This window comes from Otolemur garnettii, unplaced genomic scaffold, assembly GCF_000181295.1.
Source record: "Otolemur garnettii isolate 467f Iridium unplaced genomic scaffold, OtoGar3 scaffold00017, whole genome shotgun sequence".
Lineage (NCBI taxonomy): Eukaryota > Metazoa > Chordata > Mammalia > Primates > Galagidae > Otolemur > Otolemur garnettii.
This window is the reverse complement of record NW_003852412.1, coordinates 15,435,080-15,456,477: the sequence shown is the minus strand read 5'-3', so window position 1 is coordinate 15,456,477 and position 21,398 is coordinate 15,435,080. Positions and strand designations below refer to the sequence as shown.

At 33.4% G+C, this 21,398-nt stretch overlaps 1 protein-coding gene across 1 annotated transcript in view; it reads left to right on the top strand.

Annotated features, from left to right (window-relative positions):
* The window catches only part of SSBP2 (single stranded DNA binding protein 2), a 76,176-nt gene that overhangs the window by 15,429 nt on the left and 39,349 nt on the right, over nt 1-21,398 (top strand). Inside the window, exons 2-4 of the mRNA XM_023510928.1 lie at nt 8,471-8,530; nt 17,567-17,633; nt 18,298-18,368. Coding sequence (XP_023366696.1) covers nt 8,471-8,530; nt 17,567-17,633; nt 18,298-18,368 — 198 coding nt within the window. The remainder of the gene's footprint in view (nt 1-8,470; nt 8,531-17,566; nt 17,634-18,297; nt 18,369-21,398) is intronic.

Sequence of the window (21,398 nt, the reverse complement as noted above, 5' to 3'; positions counted from 1 at the left end):
ACTGTACCAATAGTATAATGTACTCTTCACAACATCAGTAGGTACTATTTTTAACAAGAGAAGTAATTGGTCAGATGAGATTTTATATAAGAGATCCAAGCTTTATTGCATCTTTGCTGGCCTTTAAAGAATTCCGTCAGGGTTGTTGACTTGGTCCATGAACCAGCTGCTGAACCAGCCCAATAATTACTGAATGCTTGCTCTGTACATCTCTCAAGATACATACATGCTTCCTTACCTTCCTTGTGAAGCACATTTTAAGTCATCATGTTCTAATGATGACAGTACTCAATGCCTCAGTCACTTACCATGTTCTCCACTCACCTTCTTTGCCCTGTCAGCATTTAACTTAAAAATGCAAATAAATGACTAAAACTACACATATTACCAAAACTCCACTAAAATGTTTCAAGAGATAACAGACCTTTTACTTTATTTCAGCTGTTAGATTTCTTTTTACTCTGGTGAATCAGGAGCACATGCTAATTACGGTTTTATATGCAAATTAACTTGCTTACCTGGAGTACCACTGCCTTTTCACCTCTTATCATATTTGAGTAGTAGCTCAGGATAAGAATTCTGCCTTAAGGAAATGGTTGCACAGTTGCTGGAAGCCCGAGAGAGAGTGCCAAGTCAGACAATTTATTTATGGTCTGGTGGTCGTAAGAATGAAGTATATGTGTGTACGTACTTGCCATTATTCTAAAGGTGTCCTTACAGCAGAGTGTTATAGAAGTGAGAAAAGGAAAATGGCAGTTAAAAAAGTTGGTCTTTGGTTTTCTTTCACATAAAATAAGGAAATTGATCTAGTAAACTCTACAAAGTTAAACTTCCTTCTTTAACCTGCATCTAAAAGACATACTCAAATAAAATTGCATAAGTCATGTTTTATTATAAAATATATAACACAAAATTTATAAAACTTAAAGTAATTTTGTGAGGAAGTCATTTGTTAAATGGTTATTTGCCAAATTGTTAAGTTCATATTTTCTTAAACTTGGTAATTTTGTATTTCTTTCAGTCATTCAAAAAATTTTAAAACTTCTAAGTTTTCAGACTTAGAAACTAATGTTGTATGAATAATTTTTTCTTCAAAAACATTGTTACTTTAAATTAGATAAGTCCTGTATATTTGTGTGTTTTTTGAATATATCTCAGACTTCTAAGTTTTCTGACATGTAAACTGTCCTAAATTGTCAATTTTTCCCTTCTAAAGAAGTTGGTGTTATGATTCTCTTTATCGTTGATTTGTCAAAATCATTTTCATAAGATAAAATGTAGAATATAGAAAATGCTTAGTGGCTTGGAGCCTGAGGCTCAAGTGGCTAAGGCGCCAGCCACATACACCTAAGGTGGCGGGTTCGAATTCAGCCTAGGCCCACCAAAACAACAATGACAGCTACAACCAAAAAATACCCAAGCGCTGTGGCAGGCACCTGTGGTCCCAGCTACTTGGGAGGCTGAGGCAGGAGACTTGCTTGAGCCCAGGAGTTGGAGGTTGCTGTGAGCTGTGATGCCACAGCACTCTACCCAGGGGGACAGCTTGAGGCTCTGTCTCAAAAAAAAAAAAGAAAATGCTTAGTGATAGGCATTTTAAAAGAAGTAGTTTTACTTCTTAATGATTTTAGCTTTTATTTATTATCAGTTTATACTTTAAGACTAAGACTTCAAAGAATTTTTTAAGTCCAGATGAAACATTTAAGATGAACTATAAGGTGATTTACATCAATTTTAAGCATTCGCTAGGTTTATTTTATGAATTGATTACCTGGACATTAAGGTAATTATTAGCTGTGATATTGCTTTGTTGTTTTTTTCCTTTGAAGTGGAGTTCCTTCATATCCAAGTATACATTACACTGCAATGTGCTAAATCCTCAGTGATAAATGGCATAAAGTACTTGTCAAGTAAAAGGAAAGGATCCTATAGAAGTTCTTTAAAGAGGAAGTGACATTTAAACTGGCTGTTGTGGAATTAATAGAAGTTTACTTGGCAGAGAAAGGAGAGTGTACAGTAATCTAAAGGAACAGAGAACATTCTAATGTTGGTGAATCATATTTATATTTTTTAGGAACTGTTGACAATGTTAGAAAATATTAACAAAATTAACATTTAAGCAGTGTATCATTTGAGTTATACAGATTTATCATATATATCTCAAAAGAAGTTAGGGCTTAAAATGGTTTATATTACCTTTAATTTTAGTACTAGTAAATTATTTATAAAATAATTCTGAGGGGTCTGAGACCTTCAGAGAAGGTAGGAATTGAACTGAGCAATCTACTTTCAACTAGGATGGGGAAGGAAAAAAGCTGGTACCTTCTAATTCTTGGGGAATTATAATAAAGCACTATGGGTTTATAAAAGATCAGATAAGAAGACTGCTATTTTCCCCAGCAGAAAGGGGACGGAATAAGGGGAAATCTCTGTTTAGGAAAACAGAAGTTTAAAATTTCATGAATAATTCTGATATCACAGAAAATAATAATAATCTCTTAAAATTTAATAGTATTCATCCAGAAATAAAGTATAATTCTAAGTCAAATAGCTTTTACCCTGAAGATGACATGGAGGAAATGAGCTAGATAACTTGGTTTGTATTTCTACTAAAAATTATTTTTTTCTTTCATTTTGTCACCAAATATTTATTGATTTTCTGACTTTGTGTATAATTTTATTCTTTTAACTTTGGGTTATCCTGTTCATTGTAGGCTATATTAGTACTGGATGCTATAATAAAAAATACCATGTGCTGGAAAACTAAATTCACAGAAATTAATTCCTCCGAGTTCTGAAGGCTGGGAAGTCTAAGATAGAGGTGCCAACCAATTTGGTTCCGGATGAGGGCACTCTTCCTGGCCAGTATGGCATAAACAGAAAGATTATCTCTCTTGCACCTCTTTTTAGAAGGGTACTTATCCCATTCAAGAGGGTTCCACCCTTATGAGCTAATTACCTCCCAAAGGTCCCACTTCCAAATACAATCACACTGAGGATTAGTGGTTCAGCGTAGGAATTTTCTGGGGATATGAACACTGCACACCATAGGCAAATAACTGAAACATGTAGGAATGAGAATTTGTACCGATAAATGTAGATTCCATGTAAGTAAAGAGCCTTTTGTGAGTTTTGTCTAATTTGGAAACTTTAAAAAGCCTACCCTTGATTTTTCACTCATTTCATAGCACTACATGTTCTGTCAACTGGGGATGATGTAATATGTCTTGAAGGGAGACACCAGATTGAAATATTATTTTCTTTGGGTTTTCATTGATACTTGCCATTTGGTGGAAAGAACATTCTATTTGTTCCAGATTAGTGGACTAATGTAGAAAACAATTTTTACAAGAAATTATTTCTCCTATTATAAGATTATATTGAAAAACAGAGGATAGTGATCATTATCTACTTTGTTCACTGATATATCTAGCCACCTAAAACACTGCTGCCTTTCTGGGTGTTTAGTAAATATAAATTGAGTGAACAAACTTTCTAGCATACCTTCATAAGTGCAGCTTTTTTATTCTCCCAATTGACTTTTAATCTGACACAACAAAGAGCACCATTGTTTGTTGGAGTATTTTTTCTTTAGGTTTTCTTTGTTCTCCATAATACATGGTAATAATTTTCTCCAGCTCCTTAATAAAGATGGTTTCTTCCTAAAAAGCATATGTCTTTATCCCTACTCCCTACCTTACCCACACACACTCCAAAGTGTTTGTAGCTATCTTCATTGTGGAAATCTTTATATTTAAGGGTGATACTGAAAATAGTACAGAATCATGGGTTCCTTACTTTATAAGGGATATTAGAAATCATCTGGTTCAACTCCCTCATTTTAAGGTTGAGGAAACTAAAACCCTGAAAAGTAACTATCTCAGTTCAAGATGCTAATTAATGATGGTTCAAAAGTTAGAATCTAGGTCCTTGACTCCCAAATGTTATATCCACATACATTGTAAATAACTCTTTCAAGGAAAGGCTTTTTCTACTTAAAATACTGACTTGCTATCATGATAACCTTCAGGCAAATATTTGATGCCCAAACTATTAAAAAAAAATGAAAGATCATTACTTTAAATATAAAGTGCAAGCACACTTGCACACTTGCCAAGACTCTTTTGAAGAACCTGTTCTTCCCAGTGTTTAGTACATGGAGTACTGACACATCTGTCAGTGGATATAATTTATATTATCAGTAGGTAATTGCATAGATTTGTATTTTGCAAAAAAAGAATTTAATTTTGTTTCAGTACTTTGAATTGTATTTGAAAGCAGACTGACTTCTGAGTAGTGAAGTACAGATATTAGTGTTAGGGCAGTGCAGTGCCGGCTCAGGGTAGTTGCCAAAATAGTTAAAGAAAGCAAGAGCAAGTGAAATTTTAGCAAGAAATGAAAAGTTAATTTAATAGCTTGGATAGTAGGTGGGGCTTTGTCCTAGCAACCGTGGGCATCGTGGAGAGTGCAGTGCTAGATTTTATACACTACGTGTGGGGGTGTCAGCTACTTCTTAGAAGTTTCCCAGGACCTTAACTCTGTTCCCAAAACATGTTCCCATAAAAACTCATATGTCTGTATGTCCATGTCAGAAAATTCCTAGGACATTAATTAGTGCCCCAAAATAACCACCTCCCTGAAACAACCCCCTGCAAGGACTTGTCCTGCAAGGTCTCAATTAGCGATTAACCCTTTTCCCACAATAGCCTAGGTCAGCCCTCCCCAAACCAGTTCAAAGTAGCCTGACCACATCACCTGTTCACTCTCCTCACATCTAACTAACGGCCTGATCTATCATTAGTGTAGAATATTCTTGGTTGCTAGTATGCAACCTTTTGGGGTTCTCTTGCTATGTCTGTATAAGCTAATTCACTAAGCAGTTAAGGACTTAAGGTAGTTATCTAAATAATTTAAGGTAAGGATCAATCTGGATATTAAGAGCATATGTTTGGTTTTTTCTTGATTTTTTTTTTTTTTTTTTTTTTGTAGTTTTTGGCTGGGGCCAGGTTTGAACCTGCCACCTCTGGTATATGGGGCTGGCGCCCTACTCCTTTGAGCCACAGGTGCTGCCCAAGACCATATGTTTAGAAGCACTAATTTTATATAATACATTAACCATAACAACTTTATATTTTATATTAAAGTATAGATTTATGTAAATTAACTAGATTTTTGTCTTTTTATGCTATAAGGTTTTACAAATACTTTTCAGTATTTTTGGCTAAAAAAACAAAAATTTGAACTTCTTGGAGATGAACATACAAGTATAAGAGTAAACAAATGATTAAAAACAGAATCTGCTTCTCTTTCAGTCTTATTTTACAGGAACCTGCAGGTTCCCAGCTAGGACATGGACCCTCCCTGACAGCAGTCCACAGATAGGGCCTCACAGTCAGGGAGGAAGGTGTAGACAATTCTATTACCACATGTTCATTCCCCATGTCATCCATTAGAAAAAAAGATTCTCTTTCCAAAAATGTCATTAAATTTACACTATAACATCTTTTTACATTCAGCTAAACATGCAAATTTCAAATGTTGTATTTTAAATAAGGCACTTCTAAGTATATATCTCAATGTTTGGTATTTGATAACCTCTTTCACAAAATTTCTGCCTTGTATGCCATTTCAAAGTGATTTTATTATAGGCAGGAATTATTAGTAATCCATTTTTATTTCTCTATCTTTAAAAAACTAAATGATATACTTTGAATATGTCATAAAACATCTTTCTATAAAAGAAAGACACTACCAATGACACAATATTTAATTATCAAATTTTAAAAATGAGTCCAAATTTAAAAGGCAATTTTGTACATGAAATTAGGTAATTTACAAAGGAGAAAAAAATAACAGAGGGGGTATGAATGTTAGAGTAAGTTTCTAGTTGGTAGTTTATTATAGTGAACTTACTAATCCAATTTTGTTTAGTTTCAAAATGGTAAGAGGGACAACTTTGATCAAGTATATGAAAGATAAACATTTTTAAAATAAACTTTGTCAAAATTAGAAATCCTACTTAGGTTTTATCAGCCAGAGGTAACAATAGGACCTGAATAACCTACTGTTTCTGTCCATATAAAATGAACTCATGGGAACATACTTCTATATATGAGCACCGTGAGTGAAATGCCAAATTGCTTGCTTAATTGTGAAGTTCTTCTTGTTGGTTTATCAAACTCTGCAATAGATGCCATAGAAAGAAAGCTAGACAGCATAAATTAATTAGTATTTTATTTTTCAGAGGCTGTTTTTAAAACAGCCCTGGAAAACATGTATAGCCATGAGCTGCAGGCTTGCTTTCTAAAAAAGTAGAAAATATATTGTAAATGTAGGATCTAATTCTGTAAAGTGCTATAAATTTGACCAAGCCTTTGTCTGCTTACTGTATGATAAATGGATCTTAATTTATATTAGTCCATTTTAATATCTTAATAATATTCAACATTTAAGAGTTGATGATTTGCCTATATTACATGTAAGGAATAATCGTCTGTTTAGGTAATTGTGTTTTAAGATATAACTAAACAAAATTATAATTTTCTCTTTCTAGAAAATATAATAAAAATATAATTTGAATAATTCAGTAAACTTTTAAAAATGTGGTACCTAAATCTAAGTGGTCAAAAATATACTCCTTCTCAACATTAAACAGTCACTGTGATGATACCTGTAGAATATTTCCTGAACTATTTCTGGACTAACAGAGTCAGCACAGTTTAGGAGCCTTTGACTCCTCTAACACCATAAATTAACTTGACTTTTAATATAAGACTATATTTTTCTTTCAGTAAAAAAATATACATTTCGTAATCTGCTAGGGTCAAAACATGCAAAGAGATGTTAACTTTAAATTTTAGTCAGGTAAGGTGTAGTGGCTCATACCTATAATCTTTGCACTTTGAGAAGCCCAGGCAGGAGGATTGCTTGAGGCCAGAGTTCTAGACCAGCGTGAACAATACAGTGAGACCTTGTGTCTACAAAATTGTTTTTAAAAATTAGCTGGGTGCAGTGGTGGGTACCTATAGTCCTAGCTATTTGGTAGGCTGACACAGGAGGATCACTTGAGCCCAGAAGTTCAACACTGAAGTGAGCTATGATTGTGCCACTGCATTCTGCTATGGGTGACAGAGTGAGACAATGTCTCTTACAAAAAAAAAAAACTTACAAAAAATAAATAGGCCGTTGCAGTGGCTTATGCCTATAATCCCAGCACTTTGGGAGGCCAAAATGGGTGGATTGCCTGAGCTCACGAGTTTGAGACCAGCCTGAGCTAGTGCAAAACCCCATCTCTAAAAATAACTGGGCATTATGGCAGGCACTTGTAGTCCCAGCTACTTGGAAGGCTAAGGCAAGAGAATCACGTGAGCCCAAGAGTTAAAGGTTGCTATGACCTATTACTCCAGGGCACTTTACTGGGGGCCACAAAGTGAAACTCTATCTCAAAATAAAAAAAAAAATAGAAAAAAATTAAATTTAGTCACTTTTTTTGTTGTTGAAATGAGGTTGTGATCTGTCTCCTAGGCTGGAGTGAAGTGTATATTCACAGGTACAGTCATGGAGCACTACAGCCTCCAATTCCTGGGGTCAGATTCAAGCAATCTTGCTGACTCAACCTTCTGAGTAGCTGGACTACAGTTACCATGTCTAGATTAGTCAATTCTGAATTATAATAAACCCATGAGACCACAGTGCCCCTTGGAAAAAAATTTCTTTACTATTCTAAGCAAAGCTATAAAAGAAAAAGTGAAATTTGGCAAGTTTAAAATTACTAAAGGACATTTTAACAATGTTGATTCTGCAGATCCATAAGTATGGTATGTTTTTCCATCTGTTTACATCCTCTGCTGTTTTCTTCTTCAGTGTTTCGTAGTTCTCCCTCTATAGGTCTTTCACCTCCTTAGTTAAATATATTCCTAAATATTTTATTTTCTTTGTTGCTATTGCAAGGCATAAATGAGTCTTTGATTTGGTTCTCAGCTTGACTATTGTTGGTATATATGAATGCCACTAATTTGTATACATTGATTTTGTGTCCTGAGACTGCTTAATTTATTTATCAATTCCCAAAGGAAATTGATAACCAGACCTGACAATTCAGTGAAAATTATATAGTAAGAACATATTTTATATAATGCGTAGCCAGTAAGCCCTCTCCTGAAGACCTTGTTGAGATTTAGTTGCCTGTTTCTTAATCTTATTTTTTTTCCAATTAGATATTGTTATCTAAATAATAATTCATATTTAAAAATTTTTTTGCCATGGTTACTTTAGTCATCTTTGCTGTTTTCTATACTTTCTTTGGAAAATTTTTTTAAAAGCATTTATTCTACTGAAAGCAGCTGCATAGAAAAGTAAACTCACCTATGTTTTGTATAATTCTAAATTTTTTAATCAGTTCATTTTTAGATCTGTATTTTATATTGTGCTGTTTTTGTTTTGTTTTGTTTATTTGTTTCTTTTACTTCAATAGCCTTTTATGTCACCTCGGTACCCTGGAGGTCCAAGGCCCCCATTGAGGATACCTAATCAGGTAAGATTTATATGCTGCTTAAGTTTTTATAAGAATTGATAAAGATCTTGACAATGCCACAAATATTTTTTAATCTTACAAAAATATGAAATTGTCTTTTCCTTATCTCATGTAATGCTACTTCTAGTAATATACAAACTACATAAAGGTTTGGCAAACTTCTGCTCATGGGTTGGCTATTTATATAAATAAGGTTTCATTGGAATGTGGCTATACAGATACATTTATGTGTTGTCTGTGGATGTTTTACACTATACTACAGATATGAGTCATCAAGACAGAGCCATATGTGGTTTGTTACCCTAAAATATTTACTCTCTGGAACATTGTAGGAAAAAAGTTTGCTCACCCTTGGAGTCTGCCTTATTCTTGGAACCTAATTTTAAAAATTTATATAATTTTGATAAATACCTATTAGTCTCTTTTAAAGGATGGCAATAAAATTTTCTATAAACATACTTTGGTTTACTTTTATGTAATATAGTTTCAGTATCATGACTCTATACTTCATATAAGTTTTGCCCAATTGTTATAATGGCATATCAGGCAAACAGCTGCTTCTAGAAAGGTTTGATCTATTAACAAATATTTAACAATAAATTTTCTTTTTTTTAGGTTCTTATACAAGAACTCTAAAATGTCATAGTGTTCTATTCTTTTAATGGTTTTTTTCAACATCTTAAGTATTTATTTGCTAAAGAGAATAAAACACAATTCTTACTAATAAGAAGTTTATAGTTTAGTTGTAGGATGGACATGTATGTAACACAAGAAGAAATTAAATACTTAATTTTAGGTCATATTTATGCCACTTTCTCTAATTCTATTATTTGTATGCTCTAGCTTTATCTAGGATCCCTTTTAACAGAATATATTTTCCATTTCATTCTTATTTTCTTTTCATTTCCACTTCCTTCTCTACCAAAAATGGAACAATAAAGTTACAGTTACTAATTTACTGTATAGCAGCAGAATTCTGCTTCTTTCCTAACTTTTGCTGAAATTATGCTGTGTCTTTGAACTGTTCCAATTTGCTGGTGTTCTCTGCTTCTGGTACACAGCAGGAAGTGCCAGCACCCAGATTCACCCGCAGGGGAAAACTTTAAACAGGAAAAAGTGCTAGGTCATCTCATGATTGTAGTGTTTGGCAGTCCTCACATTAGCGGTTGTAGCATTTTTCTGCTACAACTTGAACGTGCCTTCAGTACATAGGGCCAGGGAAGCATGGCATTAAATAGGAAAGGGAAGTGCACAGATGCCAAGTGTTCCAACATATGGAAATTTATTTTCTCTGTGGGTGAACCTGTTTATGTTGAGAGTGAGATCTACTGATACAGGTGCCTGGATCTTTTAAATTTCTTTTTAAAGGGCAGAAATTTGCCCTTTTATTGGAGGCTTTATGCTTTTTCTAACATCTCATCTATAGCTTTGTATATTACATAAATATAGGAGGTTTAAATATTACATATATTACATATGTATAGGAAATCTTTTATTGGAAGCTGCATGGTTTTAGTAACACCTCATTTATAGTTTTGTATACTCCATAGGTATAGGAGGTTTCTTAAAATCTGAATTAGGGAAATGTGAAATTCTTTTTAAGTGTGTTATTAGAATTCCTTTAAAGCCATGTGTTATCTATCAATGATGAAAATGTGATAAAATTATTAGAATTGCCTTCATTTGACATATTGAAATGCCTGCCATGTATATGATACTATCCTAAGTTCCTTATCTACAGAGAGTAGCAAAATGTAAGACACTTTTAGGAAGAGGTTGGTGATGGGAATGTGAAATTGTAAATCAAGCTTTTTAAACTTTTTAAAAACAAGTATGTTTTATATTTTTAAGAGACAATACAGGCTTGGCGCCTGTGGCTCAAGTGGGTAAGGCGCCAGCCACATATAATCCTAAGGTGGCCGGTTGGAATCCAGCCCGGGCCCACCAAAACAACAATGAGGGCTGCAACCAAAAAATAGCCAGGCTTTGTGGTGGGCGCCTGTGGTCCCAGCTACTTGAGAGGCTGAGGCAGGAGACTCATTTGAGCCCAGGAATTGGAGGTTGCTGTGAGCTGTGATGCCATAGCTCTCTACCCAGGGTGACAGCTTGAGGCTCTGTCTCAAAAGAAAAAAAAAAAGAAAAAGAAAGAGACAATACAGTAAAGATACAAAAGTTATGATACAGGCTGTTTTTCTTCAAGAAGTTTAAACAGTTTTTGCCTAAAATATAATTTTAAATAATTGTACTCTTAAGTGCTCAATTTTTGCTGTCTCTTCCCCTCCAACACATACACACATTTAAACTTCATTAACTCAGCTGTTTATCATCCAAGTTTATAATTTATATTTATATTATTTTTTAAACAATTACTTTAATATTAGCACGAGCTTTAAACCACAGACATCTTCTGTTTCATTATGTAATCACTGGAGTTGACAAAACTATTTTTGGTGATTAATTAGAATAAAAAACAAAAATGTGTTAAAATATTTTTAATTTAGGGGTGTTGACTCCATATGCCAGAGGTGACAGGTTCAAACCCAGCTCCAGCCAAAAAAAAAAAAAATTTAATTTAGTTTTCATTGAAATTGATTATAAACTAATGACATTTTGTTTCACTAATAGATTATATCTAAGAAAATAGAAAGTGAAATATTAACCTCTTCACTGGTGTTGACTAGTCATTTTGAATATGTAAAAGGTATTCCTTTACTAAATAAATTCTTTATTTTTCATAATTACTAATAATTAAACTACAAATTTTAATTTGTTTTGAAAATATTTTGTGGTTCTGGATTAAATACATGTTCTTCATATTTATAGGACTGGGTGTTTGGTATGTGGAATAGTATCACTAGGCTGAAAAAAATAAAGGAAGGGGTACAAAAACGTGCAATATAGCAGAGAATAAATGTATGTGAAGAAATGAAATAGAAATTAAATCCACAAATTATATATAACTTTATGATTTTACACTGAAACTGCTTTAGCACTCAGAAGGGGTCCTTGGTGTTGAAACATCTGTAACAGAACAGTTCTTTATCCTTCAATGGATAAAATGTCTAATCAGAAAAGTTCACAGTGTTCATTCGATGCTATGTTGAGGAAATCAAAGCTGTTAATGAGATGAGTAACACCAAGAATAAACTGTTGATTTATTGATCCTATACAATTTTGAAATTTTATACTCTTTCTTGTTAGCAGATAACATGGATTGAAACCCTGTCAACAGATATATGAATTGGTATAACACATTGATAATTCTGATGTCTGTCTTAAATTCTGCAGTTGAATTTGGTATTCCAAAAGCACACTACATCTGACCAATCTACTGAAGTCCTTAAAGATATCTTTTTGTTAATAGATGAGTAGTTAAATAATGAGATATTTAAATAACGAAATAATATGCATGTATTAAAGGGCATGCTGTAGAATTAAATTTATTAAGATGGTAAAGTGTTCGTAATCTGTTACCAAATATAAAAAAGAAAGCACAAAACATATTACCTCTCCTATAGAAATGTACAAACTCAGAGCATTTCCCTCACTAATCCCTCCTCCCACACTTACACATGCACATGTGTGTCAAAAAGACTGTAAGGTCCATATCCTTTATTTCTAGTTGATAGAGTTATGAATTATTTTTCCCTTTTAAAATTTTTATATTTTTAAAGTTTGCATTGAACATGTATTCCATTTGCGATTAGAAAAACATATTAGTTAATTATACACATAGATAAAATATAGATGTTTCATTTTTCAATTATAATCAATATATAGGGTAATCTTTTATTAATATTGAATGTATAATTCTTACATACTAAGAAGAAAACATAATGAATGATAACTATATGCAAATTAATTTTTAAAAGATTTTTTCCATCACTTTTCAGATAGGGAAAATATCAATAGATATTAGGTCAGAAAAAAAGTAGAGACATTTACTTATATACTGAAAGTAAATTTACTATATTCCTGTATAACCAAGGTCCCTATATTTCAAACAAACTTCATACTGTTTCTTACATGTTCTTTCATTCAGGATAAATGCTACTTAGCATATTCTTTACCAACAGTTTTCTATCTTTATAAAATATTTAACATGGAGAATTTGACTTTTGTTTAATGATGAAATGAAAACATAAGAAATATTTCAGCTACACAGAGAGAAATATGTTCTATATTGGTAAATAATTGGACTCTTATAGCTGAAAGTGTAAGGAGGAGGGCATTAGTGACTCTCCACTTTAAAAATGGAATATTTTATACCTGTTTAATATAAATTAGTGGTTAATGATGAAAAGCATAAGGTAGCTTTTTTTGCCAGTTCAAAATAGGCCTTTCTATCTTTGGGATTTTCTTATTTTTTGTTATGTTAATTATACTAACATTTACATTATTATTTGAAATCCAGTGAGACACGATTAAAAATGTTATGTTTTTGAATTTTGAGTTTATCCTGTGATAATGTGTCGGTTTTTCAGTTATTCTCTACCTCCTTATATAGAAAATTAACAAAGTTAATGTGTCTGGCAAAAAAATTTTATTCTCTTTCCCAGATCAAGAAAAGTTTACATAGTGAATTCAGTAAAGTTTACCCAGTTTAAATTAAGTTAAATATGGTGGTTTTTGATACAATATGCACTTCTTTTACCAAAACATACCTTACAGTTATGTTGTCACAGATATACCCTTTTTAAATATAAGCCAATACAAAGAATTCATTGCCACATATTTGATTAGAAACTTCATGGGGATATATAAAATCTCTCTCAGAAATACTCCATCATCCAACAGACATTTGTTGAAATTTACTGTGTGCCAGTCATCATTGTAGATGTGAGGCTACGTCAGTGAATAAGCTAATGAAAATCCCTCTTCTTGTGTAGCTGACATTCTAATGCAGCATTGTCCAGTAGAACTTCTCTGGGATGATCAAAATGGTTCATACCTGCATTGTCATATACTGTAACTTTAGTACTTTGAGTGCTTTTGAGCACTTGAAATGTGACTAGTGTGACTAAGGACCTGAATTTCATGACAAAGAGTATTAGATTAAATAGTTCAGTTGCTATGATTGAGATATTTAAAAAAAAAAGAAAAACAAGTAAATATGTAAGTCAAAAGTAGAGATGTGCTATAGAGACAAACATCAAACACCTTCCTACAGTAAATTTCGTTTTTTTGGTATTGATACTGCTTTTTTTTTTAAGGTAGGGTCTCTCATCCATGCTAGAAGTGTAGTGGCATGGTCATAGCTCACTGCAGTCTTGAACTCCTGGGCTCAAGCAGTCCTCCTGCCTCAGCCTCCTGTAGCTGGGACTACAGGTGCACACACCACATTGAGCTTATTTTTCTATTTTGTATAGAGACAGGGTCTCTGTGTTGCTCAGGCTGGTCTCAAGCTCCTGGCGTCAAGCAGTCCTCCCACCTCAGACAACCAAAGTTTTAGGATTATAGGCATGAGCCATTGTGCCAGGCCAGTAAGCCTTTTTAAAGAAACACAATGACAGTCATGTTGTTGCAAGGATGTAAATACGTCCTAAAAAGCATCTTGGGCCCCAGAACTAAAAATGTATTACTTTTAGCAAGTCACTTAGCCTTTCTTGGCTTTGGTTTTCTTACCTGTAAAATGAGAATAGATTTAGTATTTCTAGTATTTCTTCTTACTCAGTTATTCCTTGATTATTTAATTCTGTTTTATTTTATATTATTGGAGGGGCCTATGAAAAACTGGTAGATCAAAATTATTAACTACAGCTTGGCACCTGTAGCTCAGTGGCTAGGACACCAGCCACATACACTGGGGCTGGAGGTTCGAACCTGGCCCAGGCCTGCCAAACAATGACAACAACAACAACAACAACAACAAAATAGCCAGATGTTATAGCAGGCACTGTAGTCCCAGCTACTTGGGAGGCTGAGGCAAAACTAAAACTCTCATTAGCCCAAGAGTTTGAGGTTGCTGTGAGCTGTGACACTACAGCACTCTATTGAGAGCAACTTAGACTCTGTCTAAAAAAAAAATATTAACTGAAAAATCTTAAAATCACTGAGAAATTCACTCTTTTCATCACCAGTGGGCATTTAATCTCTATGAACGGAATATATAATGATATTCAAGGAAATACACAGGTATAACTTATTTTGTGCTTCTCAAATATTGCATTTTTTAAAAATGGAGGACTTATGGGAGCCCTGTATAAAGCAAGTCGATTGGTGCCATTTATCCAATAGCATGTGTTCACTTTGTGTCTCTGTTATGTTTTGGTAAATCTCACAATATTTCAAACTTTTTCATTATTATATCTGTCATGGTGATCTATGACCAGTGATCTTTGATGTTACTATTATAATTTTTGTGGGACCACATGAACCCACAACCTTAATAGATAATGATAAACTTACCTTTAAGTTTGGCAAACTTAATAGATAAATGTGGTGTGTGTTCTGACTGCTGCATGAACCAGCTCTTCCTCCATTTCTTGACCTCTCCTCAGGCAACCCTATTTCCTGAGACACAACAATATTGAAATTAGGTCTATTAATTACCCTACAATAGTCTCTAAGTGAATGGTTCTTAACCCTCCTAATGCCTCTGATGTATTTTCATTGTTACAGGGGGTTGCGACCCATAGGTTGAGAACCACTGCTCTAAGTGTTCAAATGAAAGGAAGAATCACTCATCTGTCACTTTAAATCAAAAGTTAGAAATGATTAACCCTAGTGAAAAAAACACGTCAAAACCCATGATAGACCAAAAAAAGCAAGGCCTCTTTGTCCCAGTTAGCCAAAGTTGCAAATGCAAAGCAAAAGTTCTTGAAAAAATTGAAAGTGCTACTCTAGTGAATAAAAGGTAGTAAGAAAGCAAAAACAGTCTTATAGTTGATATGAAGAAAATTTTAGTGGTCTAGACAGATCAAACCACAGCATTTCCTTACGCCAAAGCCTCATCCAGAGGAAGACCCTAAGTCTTCAATTCTGTAAAGGCTGAGAAAGGTGAGGAAGTAGAACATCTTTCAAAATTGAAATCAATCCTCTGAAACCTTGCCACTGTTTCATTAACTAAGTTTATGTAATATTCTAAATCCTGTGTTGCCATATCAACAGTGTCCTAGGGCATCTTCACCAGGTGATGCTAGAAACCAATTCAGTCACATCTTCAGGCTCCACTTCTAATTTGAATTCTCTTGCTCTTTCCACCTCACCTGCAGTGACTTCCTCCACTCAAGTCTTAAACTCCTTAAAATCATCCATAAGACCTGGAATCAACTTCTTCCAAACTCCTGCTGATGTTGACATTTTGACCTCTTCTCATAAATCATAAATATTCCTCTTGGCATCTAGAATGGTGAATCCTTTCCAGAAGATTTTCAATGTACTTTTTCCAGATCCACCAGAGGAATCACTATGTCAGCTATATAGCTTTAGGAAATATATTTCTTAAATAATGAGACTTGAAAGTCAAAATTACTACTTGTTTTTAATGGTTGACATTTAATTGTTGATTGAATGCCTGAATAGGAAAAAAGAATGAAAGAATTTTGGCATAGCTAGAAGTTAGAATATGAGTATGGCAATGGCAAGAAATTAGGCTGGAGAAGTGAGCAGAGAATAGATCATCTAGTAAGAACTCAATAAATATGTATTGAATGTGCTTGTAAGCAAAAAATTCAAGAAATAACAAAATTCCTTAAGAAATGTTAACTCGCTACTGCATTCCAAGTGGTAACAATTAAGGAAACAATTCTGATCTGAATATGTAAGCTTTTTAATGTTAAATTTATTTTGAAATATTTGAATATTGTAACTAACTAGATAGGATTTTCCTGCCTTAAGTTAAATTAGTGAACTGTCAATCTTCATAAATGTTCTCACCAGTTGTCAGGATTTTGTGTATATATGTATTCATACGTACTTAACGAATCAGCAGGTTTAAGTCGTTTACACTTTAATCCAGCTCTAAGTGCTGCTCAGGCAACTGTGAGAAACTTGTGATTTAGTATATGCCCTAGCATAAAACAAACCCTGTTAATATCCATCTTTTTAAAGTTCTGATTCCCTTTCCCATACAGCCAAATTGTTTAAACTTAATCAAAGTATTATTTTTCCAAATAGTTTCTTAGAGATAATGTGACTAACAAAAAAAAAAAATGGTTCTTTGGCATTTTAGTCCTGCTGTTATTATAATCCCTAATGAATAAAATATTCTGTACAAGTAGAGAGCTTACATTAAAAAGCAAAATTAGTTATTTTGTATCCTTAGTAAATTAATTTTTGGAAAAGGCGTTATATTTCTCAGGGAAAAACAGGACAGTTTTTGCAAAGATTTTTGTTCCCCCAAGGTAGTTATTTTATTTGCCAAAAAATTGGGCAAAGTAGAATTGTTTAGAACTAAAAACTTATACAAGGCCAGGAGTGGTGGCTCACACCTGTTATCCTAACACTCTGGGAGGCTGAGGCAAATGGATCCCTTGAGCTCAGGAGTTCAATACCAGCCTGAGCAAAAATGAGACCCTGTTGCTCCTAAAAACAGAAAAACTAGCCAGGCGTTGTGGTGGGCACCTACAGTCCCAGCTACTTTGGGGGATTGAAGCAAGTGATCACCTGAGCCCAAGAGTTTGAGGTTGCTGTGAGCTGTGACACCATGGCACTCTACCCAGGGCACATAGTGAGACTCAGTCTCAAAAATAATAATAAAACTAGCCAGACACTGTGGCAGGTGCCTGTAGTCCCAGTTACTCAGGAGGCTGAGGCAAGAGGATTGCCTGAGCCCAAGAATTTGAGGTTGCTGTGAGCTATGATGATGCCACAGCATACTAATCAGGCCAACAGAGTGAGCTCTGTCTCAAAAAAATAAATAAATATTTATACACAGTATATAGACCTAAAAAGTTTTGAATGTGAAATATAAGGAATCTTGAGAAATACTCAAATGCTTTCTATAGTTATAGAAGTTTAAATGAAAATTGTTAAAGGGTTTATTTTTATGAAAGTTACAATATTGCTCTTTATTTTGTTTTAATAAATTACTAGGCACTTGGTGGTGTCCCAGGAAGTCAGCCATTACTCCCCAGTGGAATGGACCCGACTCGACAACAAGGTGACTACTCTAAAATACAGTAAAATGATGTACAAACCACAGAGGAATTGATTCATTTTTTAAGAAAAATTTTGTTACATACATCTTTCATAATTAAACCTCCTGCATTTTTGCAGGTAATCTGGCCAAATGATGTTTGCATAGTAGTGTGGTGATAACATAAGAAACTGAATACATAAATATCAAAAATCCTTATTTTAATTAATAACTTCTAAGACCTTTTCATAGCTTCAACAAGTAGGAAGCTAAATAATTTTAATATATCACTTACGAGTTCCTCTGCCTTTTTCTGATGGAGAGGTTAGTCCACCTGAAAGAGGAGCAGAAGAAAAGAGGGTGCTGTGCAGCAAGCAACTTGATCACTTTAACAGTCCGCCCAAATCAGGTCCTTCCTTGGAGATACTTATTTAGGTACCACAGAGATCTAAGACTCTATTGTGCTATCCCATGAAAGGAGACACAAATGGTGTGAAAGAATTAATTCAACACAGAAAAGGAAGAAAATTTCAATCAAGACTTTAATGGAGAGAGTGGGGCAACTGGGAAGAGGTGGAAACATGGCCATGGACAACACCATGGTAACACCCAGCAAGGAAGAGGCCACTAACCCCTGGCTTAGCACTCAGGCTCAATTTCATTGCTAAAATCATCATCCTTCTTTTAGGACATCCAAATATGGGTGGACCAATGCAGAGAATGACTCCTCCAAGAGGAATGGTGCCCTTAGGACCACAGGTAAATAATCAGTGCAGAAAGCTAGGTGCTGAGCTTTTTGTCTTCATCCTATGTAAACAATGTTATTTGCCATCTTTGAGTAATACACCATATAGTCTTGATAGAAGGTCGTCGTTATACTCTTGAGGGCAGAATATCTGTGACATATCTAAATTGATGTAACAACAAACCATATTTTAACAAGATGTTGTCATATAAGCCTTTAGTTACTTTTCTTGCGAAAACAATGTAGAGAAATACATTCTAGCAATTGTTACAAAGAAAGAACTATTACCCTCTTCTTAGTTATCCTGAGGAATTTGTTAAGTTAAATAAAACCCAGTTGATTGAAAATATTAAATAGGGTAAGCCTAAAATATATTTCTATAAATCTTTGAAAGAGTGCCATTGATAGTTTATTATATACAACCAAATTTCTTTAGAGCACAGGAAAATAGCAGAAAGTCATTTAGAAATAAACATTAAAAAGGATCTTACTAGGCAATGTCTGTGACTCAAAGGAGTAGGGCACCAGCCTCATATACTGCAGGTAGCAGGTTCAAACCTGGTCCCAGCCGAAAATTGCAAAAAACAAACAAACAAAAGGATCTTACTGAACAGGCATAATACTACCAGTATACATCAGATGTTGGCCGTTCTCTATCAACATTTCCCAGAAGTATATGCTAAAGGTGAACCTGTCCTAGCTGTTGGTGCAATTTTAAGCATATTCTTCACAGATATCATTTATTTTAGCTAAAACATCCTTTTTGTCTCTCTTCGGAAAATTACTTGGGTTAGAAATTAATTTTATAATGTCTTTCAAAGAAACTAAGGTTAGCGTGTCATATGCCTGAAAGAAAGAATGAATGTATTTATTTTTCCCTTCCAAGATGAGCACTAGAAGTGACACTTGGAGGAACTAGTTTCATATATCTACCTTAAAAAAATTCGATCAGTGTTCAATTGTGCTCCCAAAGGAGTCAAAGAATTAAAATTCAACACCTAAGTAGAGTGACTTAGACCTACATACAATAACATATGTTGTATCATGTTGCATAAATGTTTCTGACCAGCATACAATAATATATATTAACTGTATTGAAATATGAAGCCCATATAATCAAATTTTTCAGAAATGCGATATTACAAGGAAAAAAACCCTATATACTACATAAATATGGTCCATTTGCTCCTCCCATGAAAGAGGAGCAAATGGGCCACATAAATATAAGTCACAACCCCAAAGCCAAAATAAACCAATTTCTTTTATTTAGACTCACTTATTTCCTGTAATTTTCTGTATATTTTAAGACCTTATAAAACTCTAATTTAGATATTTAAATTATTTTCCCTCTTTGTATACATATTAGGAATGATGATTATATGTTAACCAACCATCATTAAGTTCTTAATAGCATTTAGAATATATAAGATCTATATGGTACTTTTAGTCTTATTACACTAGGCTAACTGATTTAGCTGTACAGAACTTCAAGGATTTTTTTTTCAAAAGATTGTCCTTAGATACATTTTAAATATATTATATATTAAAAACTTCATGCCTGGCTTGGCGCCCTTAGCTTAGTGGTTATGGCGCTTGCCACATACACTGGGATTGGTGGTTTAGAACCTGGTCCAGGCCTGCTAAACAACAATGACAACTACACCAACAACAACAACAGAAAAAATAGCCAGGCATTGTGGCATGTGCCTGTAGTCCCAGCTACTTGGGAGGCTGAGACAAGAGAATCACTTAATCCCAAGAGTTTGAAGTTGCTGTGAGCTGTGATGCTACGGCACTCTACTGAGGGCAACATAATGAGACTCTGTCTCAAAAACAAACAAACAAAAAAAAACTTCATGCCTATAATTCATTATTATTTTTCACTCATTTCACTTATTTTTTAGCTAACAGTTCTTTAAACTTCTGTCATTCTCAAACTATTATTAGTTTTAATTTTTAATACTTTAATAATTGTCTGATTTAAGATAGTTTCACAGTATTTGAACAGGTATGCCAATGCTTACCTAAGCTATATGAACAGATAGAACTCATTTGAAAATGTAGAAATAAAAAGCATACAGATTTTAATGCTTTATGTTATAAATAGTTATTTGTTTACATGTTTAGTATCATAAGTAAATTATAGCAGAATATAAAAAACTTCTATTTCTAGTGAGTGATCACTTATTGATAAGTTTTAATAACCAAGTTTATAACTCTGAATTCTTAATTGGTATTTTTCAAGTTAAAGAAATTTTATTTCTTCCATCTAGATTAGCAGTGTCCTTGCTATTTATTCTATATAATATGGAAACAAAGTGTTCTGGTATGAATTTACCTCAGAAACTACAACTACCTACAAAAGCTTTTTAAAATCATAATATGAAAAATGAAAGGATTAAAGAAAATTGTTTATACGTATGCATTTAAACGAAAATAAGAATCATTCATATAAATGGTACAATAGGAAAAATATAAGTAAAATCATTTGGAATGATGAAATCTTGTGACATGTTTATTTTATAACACCTGGTATATAAAATATGTAAACGTATGCATTATAAACTGAAATTTATAATAAAGGTTCACTGTGTTTCTTGAAAGATGATGGAAAAACAACTCTCATAACAGACATTTAATCATATAGATAACCATCAAAGAGCTGAATGTTTCTGCCTTTTAAAGAAAAAGTCTCTGAATATTTTCTGTAGCTTTATGCACCAAAATATACATCTCTTTTTTTATCACAGATATTACCTCCATAATTTTTTTAGAATAATGTAGTGAATAAAATCACTAGTTATCTATTAGAACAATTGAATTCCTAAAACAAAGAAATATATATATAAAATCTAATGATTATTTAATTATGTTGATTTAGGCATAGTATACAGATAGAATATAGTAAAATATGATTAATACTGTGTGGACGAAAAAATAAGTTTACACAAACCCAGGCATATTTTTTCCTACTCCATAATTTAGTTTAGATTTGAGCACAATGGTATTAGTGTCCTTTCAATAGAAAATCAAAATTACCTATT